This window comes from Dryobates pubescens, chromosome 4, assembly GCF_014839835.1.
Source record: "Dryobates pubescens isolate bDryPub1 chromosome 4, bDryPub1.pri, whole genome shotgun sequence".
Classification (NCBI taxonomy): domain Eukaryota; kingdom Metazoa; phylum Chordata; class Aves; order Piciformes; family Picidae; genus Dryobates; species Dryobates pubescens.
Genome location: NC_071615.1, coordinates 16,151,758 through 16,157,757, shown reverse-complemented (window position 1 = coordinate 16,157,757; position 6,000 = coordinate 16,151,758). Strand labels below are relative to the sequence as shown.

Sequence of the window (6,000 nt, the reverse complement as noted above, 5' to 3'; positions counted from 1 at the left end):
GGAGAAGCCGCCCCCTCGCCCTCTCCACCTCCTCCTCCCCCCCTCCCCCCCACGCCCCCTCGCCGCGGCGGGGACGGCCCCCGGGGTCTCGCCGCTGCCCGCGGAGCTCGCAGGCGGGCCGGGCGCCCCGCTGCCGGTTCGCGGCGAGCCCGGGGGGAGCCGGGTGGCGGCGGGGGGCGCGGCATGCGGCGGTGAGGGCGGCGGCGCTGCCCGCGGGGAAGGGGCTGCGGCGGCGGCAGGGGAGCCGCGTCCCGCTGCTACTTGCCCAGCGGGGCCGCTCGCTCCGGGCGGGAGAAGCCCCGAGACCTTTCGCCTCCGCTCGCCTCTTTATGGTGAGTTTTGGCCGGGGGTGTCGGGGGGCAGCGGGGCCACTCGGCACGGGGCATCTCGGCAGGTGCGCGGCCGGGGCTGCGACCGGCCCTGCTCCGCCCTGCCCGGCCTCCCTCTGGTAAGAAGACGCTCCTGCAGGCGCCGGGCAGCGCGGCCGGAAAGTTTCCGAGGGGGCCCGGGTGGAGGGTTTCGCGGACGGGGATTCTCGGGCATCAGGGTCCGCGGTGGCAGCTGGGGATGGCCGGGGACAGGGCAGCGGGGCGGAAGCGCCCATCCCGGTGCGGTGGGGCTGGGCAAAGTGCAGCGCACTTGCTTTGCTTTGCTTCGCTTCGCTCATGCCGGGCGGTGTGGAAGGTGCCACGGCGAAAGCGCTCACAAAACACAAGGAAGAGCAAGAAAAATGGGAAGTCTGGTTTCAGATGAGTTACTGATTAATAGGGCACAGATATTTAGCTGCTGGGAAGCCACTTGCCTGTCATCAATATTCACTTGTTCTATAGGCGATTCATCATTTTCTGCTGTACGCTTCTGTCAGGGTAAAATAGGATCAGGATTGCCTACATATGTGTTCAGTACAGGTGGAGCAGCGCTGTATACATTTAAAATGTATAGGCAGCTCCAGCTGGAGCTGCTGTTCAGCAGAGCATGGGTGTGCAGCGTGAGAGTAGCATGCATGCTGCCTTTCCAAAATGTGTAATCTGCTTGTTGGACATTGTGCTGCCAACTCAACGTGGTTCGAGCAGATGGTGAGACAAATGTGGTCTGAAGTTTGACTCTGGAGTGATTCACATCAGCGATGTGTGAAAGATCTTGTCTAAATCTGCAGCTTTTGTTTATCTGCGCTCTGAATTGCAAATGTGGCATAGTGTGTTAGATTCTGAAGTAGTCTGGTGAAGGCTACTTTTTTTAGTATAAATAAAATGCAGCTTATTCAAGATGATTTGGATCATAAAATAGAGTGGATGCTGATGATGGTGTCCCACGAATATCAAGTCCCTTCACTTCTCACCCAGACTTGATGATACTTAACAGAGGAAAGATGCTGTATGGTTTCATTTGTCATTTACAAGTGGGAAATCAATTGAATGCATGGGCTGCAAAAGTAGGAGCAAGATTTTGTCACCGTGGTGGAGACTGATGACAGTGAATGTAATACAGTCTAAACTGGAGTTAGTCCTCATAATCAAATTATTTTTTTAGAGATCACATAGCCACAAGTGCCTGAGAAATACATTTGGAGAGGGTGATGTGTGTGTGTGTGTGCAAATCGTCAGTGTCTATCTCTGTAGGTGATTCAGTTCTTAGGTAAGTATTTGGTATCACATGCTCCAATTAGCAGGAGTGTGGTAGTAATTCAGGACAGCACAAACTATGGTGATGGTAACTTGTTTTTTGTTTTCTTGAATGATTTTGAGTTTCTGAATTTTTGGGAAACTATTTTTAGGTCATGTTTTTGATTGTAGTCCAGATTTACTATCTATTTTGTGCAGGCTTTAAGGGCTTGGCTACCCAAGTTTCATTCACAATTTTGATTCCTGGTAAATACATTAGACAAAGGATTTGGCATTTCCTGACATGGAGCTGATGTTTATAGTGTCAAGACTGTTTCTTTTTTCTATTAGTGCTCGTCTGAGTATCAGTAATACAGCTGACAGACATAATGAACACAATTCACAGTGTGTTGATGAATTTTATAGTTCTTGTAACTGAAGTAGTCAGTGTCCTTGACATGATGAGGACACTTTTCTGGCTTTCATGAAAGAGTATCCTTAAATGACAGAAATACTGGCAGGAGTCAAGTGTCGAGGAAGAGAGCAGGCTTCTTAATTCTCAGATGCATAATGTGTTACATTTCTAGTGTAGGATGTGAATGCACATGCAAGATGACAAGGTCCAGCTTCCAGCATTGTGAATGTTGATGCCTGCACAGTGTGCCTATGTAATCCCTGACCAAGGGGCACCGCTAACTTGCTGCAAAGCAGGAAGAATGTTCTGTCCTTAGGCCCTGGCTGCCAGTACTGGTGGGTTTTGAACTTTCTTCTTGCTTCCCGAGCTGCAGTCCTGCACAAAGCCCCTTTGAAGTTAAACATGGAATAGTGAGGCCAAAGGGGACACAGCCACTCATGTAGTCAATCTTTCTGCTCAGGGCAGGATCGACTCTTACCTGTGTCACCTCCGATGGATGTTTGTGTGCTGTTTCTATTCCCACTGTCCTCTTACTTTTCTTTCTGCTTTTGCTGTATTTTCCATCATCTCCTTTTTTTTCTTCTTCTTAGTACATGCTCTTATTGAATTATTTTTTAAAGAATCTTATCTCATTCCTTTCCAACTGTCTCTCCCTTTGGAGTATTCAGTCAATCTCTGTTCTAGTGGTTTTTTTTTGTTTGTTTTTCTTTATTACTTTCTGGGGGACCTACTGCTTGTTTGCCAGCTCTACGTACATGCTGGCTTTACCAGGGTTTTGCTTAGTGTTTAGGTGGGCTATAATGGAAATAGTATCACTTCGGTCTCACTTTGTGCAGACAGGTAAGCTTTGTTTAAGGCCAAAAGAGCTGTGCAGTGTTCACTTTGCACTGGGGAAAGTTGAGTTAGTTGGAAATAGAGGACACAAGAGACCAGGGGCTGAGTTACTTAATTCACCATCACTGCTTTATCATGCTGTAGCTTTAAAATGGCATTATCTGCTCTTTAAATCTAATCATAAACATTGTGTACTGTAAAGAGAGAATTCCTAGTGAATCCCTGAGAAGGATTATTTACTGCAATGGAAGGCATGGCTGTGTTGAGTACGCAGCTGTCTGAAAGGTTTGTTAGTCTGAAAAAGATGAATCTTCTGTAATTAAGATTGAAATAGAGTACTGCAGTTTGAGAAAAATATAGTACCTGAAAAATGTTTTCTTTTTCACTGCTTATCTTGTGCATCTGTTGGAACTTGTATGATTTTGTGGATCTTGGGACTGCTTCCCGTTCCATGTGGGAGACCGGGGATGCTACTGTCTCATGCACCTTTGTACATGCAGTGTGTGAATAAAACTGAAGAGTTAGGAATGGACAGGGTTTAAGAGAGCAGAAAGAATGTTGGCCTTGACTATTTATGGTCTTGGTTGTGAACTCCTTTACATCTGCAGCAGAACTTCTGTTGACTTGATTGTGCAGAGTTTGTACTCTGAGAATCTGGGAGCAGACAGCTCCTATCTCTGAGGATCCTTCCCCAAGTCATTAGTGACAAGGGTTTTTTTTTTAATTATATTTTTTCAATTTGTTGCTCGTAGGTTTTAACTTTCTGCACTTTTTTTTATGAGTAGTTTAGTTCTTTTAATTAAAGAATTGCATCTTTCAGTGCCCATAATTATCTTTCAGGGCAAATTCTCCCTCTTGAAAGTGTAATGCTGTCTCTCAAACTTTGTTGTGTATTCATTATGTAGTACTAGTAGACAGTAGTTTTTATTCCCTGTTATGAATGTATGCTTTTATGATTAAACAGGAAACTGCTTATGATGCTCTCTGTCAGTATTTATTATACTTTCCCTTCATAACAGGATTATTTTGCTAAAGTTCCATATGCCAGAAATTACAACTTTCTGCAAATATGATAATTTTATCTGGGTCTTTTAAGTTGATGCACTGAAAAGTGAGTGCAAACTGAAAGGAAACCCTACCTTGGGATCCCTGCTGGGGTTTATGGTGGTATGTAACAGCACAACTGAAGCAGGTGCAGCATTCTGAGGAACAAAAGAAGCAGTTGTGTTTGACTCACAGTATGGATTACACTTGGATATCAAACAACATTCGATGTCAAAAATAGGTTTGTCATACTTTGAAATAATATTTTTGCCAAGTAGGTGTAGTTTAATGTCTCTGGTTTGGTACTCCAGATTCTATACTTTGCCAGGAACCTGTCCAGAGGTAAAAATAAGTGAAGTTTTTAATGAGTACTCAGAAATTGAAGATAGTTTCTTTGGTGTGTTGTGAGATATTAACTACTTGGCTCTTTACGGGGTGACTCTTTGGTCTTCTCTTCTGCAAATGTGTATCTGTCAGAAATTTGGAAGCTGTTTGAAGTGTCTCTGCCATAAGATATGTGCACAAATCTAAAGCTCTGTGACAGTTTTCTCAAAGCCCAATTAAAAACCCCCAAACATTTTGCAACTTTCTAAAATCCTAACAGCAAGATGTTACGGCAGCTAAGCCCCTGAAAAGAACAAGGTAAATGCACAGCTCTAGATTGACAGATGTTGTAGTTCTTACCTGTGCAATTCAGTGCCCTAAAATTTAGATAACTGCCTGGAGTGGGAAACACTGTGCCACAAACTGGGAGTCTCTGTCAGCAGGGGAGTGGCTGCAGTCAGTCAGGGAGATTTGCAAAAGTGACCGAACAAGCTCATATCCATTAAAATAATTGCCTGTGCTTCAGATGGAAAGGCGTAAGGGAATGTGGTTACAGCAGGCTGAGCTGGGAGCCTTGGATTGTGTTAAAGGGCAAACATGCAAAGCTGAATCACTTTGAAGATAAATGGCATAATGATGACTGCAGGGCCCGACAGGCTCTTTGACCAGCATTACAAACACTGTGAAAACACAGAAAATCACAGTTTGCAACACACTCAGTTTCAACCCTCCAGTCTGCAACCCCTTAGCATGAGAGTTTAGGGTACAGAAAGAAGAGGTTATGACTCCAAAAAACGGAGTTACTGGCCTAGAATGTTTCAAGCAATTGCTGTTTTTTAAGCTTGTCATCATTAAACAAACGGTAGTGAGAGCTAGAATTAGTGAATCTCAGCCTTCTGCTGTGGTTTGTAGTTCACTGCTCTTGAGCCTGTCACAATGCTAGTTGTGATTCAGACTTTTGCTTTACTTTTGGACATTTAGTAAGCACTTTTCCATTGGATTTTTTGAGAATGTAATAAAATATGAATACATGCTATTATTCATTTCTTGGTGAGGACACTCATAGGATCTTGTTCTTCTGAGTGCTGCATCCAGAGGTTTTCTATGGATTTTATTGCCTCTGAGTTCAGGTTCTGTAGTAGATCTGAGCAAATACTGTATGATCGGAACAAATAAGAAGTTAGCCTGAAAATACATACTTTTTTTTTCTGAAGCAATTCAGGAGCCCAGACCTCATGTAGAAAGTTTACTCTCTAGAGTTGTACTGTTTCAAAGGTATGAGTATATGAAAATGTGAATAGGATATTTAGGAGGAGGTTTAAATGAGGAAGTGCTACTGCTTCAGAGTCAAGTATTCTGAATAGTTGAAGGAGTTGTAGAGGTGGAACAACACCTGTATGCAGGTGGAAGGAAATGCAATTGTATTGGACAGGTGTGTTCAAAATAACAGGACAAAAGTTGTGTTGTGTTGAAATCACCATCATCATCACAAGAGATGAAGCAGTAGTAAATTTGTATGTGCTGCCCTTGTGGGAAAGCCCAGGGCAGCTGCAGTTGGTTTCCTTGATCCTAGGTTGGTTTGCAGTCTGTCTTTTGGGTGTTTTATGGTTTGTTTGGTTTTTTTTTTATTTTCCAAATACCTGTGGCTTACAGATGAGAAAACATATGCATATGTGACACTACTGTCTTGCAAAACCTGACGCTCTGTTGTGGAGTTTATTTCAGGAGCAACATGAGTGTTAAGTTTTTGAGAACCTTAGACAGCTCCAGAGCCCTGGATTT

At 44.1% G+C, this 6,000-nt stretch overlaps 1 protein-coding gene across 3 annotated transcripts in view; it reads left to right on the top strand.

The window, feature by feature from the left end:
- Nucleotides 1–224: 224 nt before the first annotated feature.
- The window catches only part of RBFOX1 (RNA binding fox-1 homolog 1), an 840,672-nt gene continuing 834,896 nt past the window's right edge, over nucleotides 225–6,000 (top strand). For 2 of the 3 annotated variants that reach the window (XM_054180671.1, XM_054180655.1), the window contains exon 1: nucleotides 306–332. In XM_054180671.1, the coding sequence (XP_054036646.1) occupies nucleotides 330–332 (3 nt within the window). In that variant the 5' untranslated portion in view covers nucleotides 306–329. Of the gene's footprint in view, nucleotides 333–6,000 lie in introns of all 3 variants that reach the window. The other variant, XM_054180641.1, reaches the window with a different exon arrangement.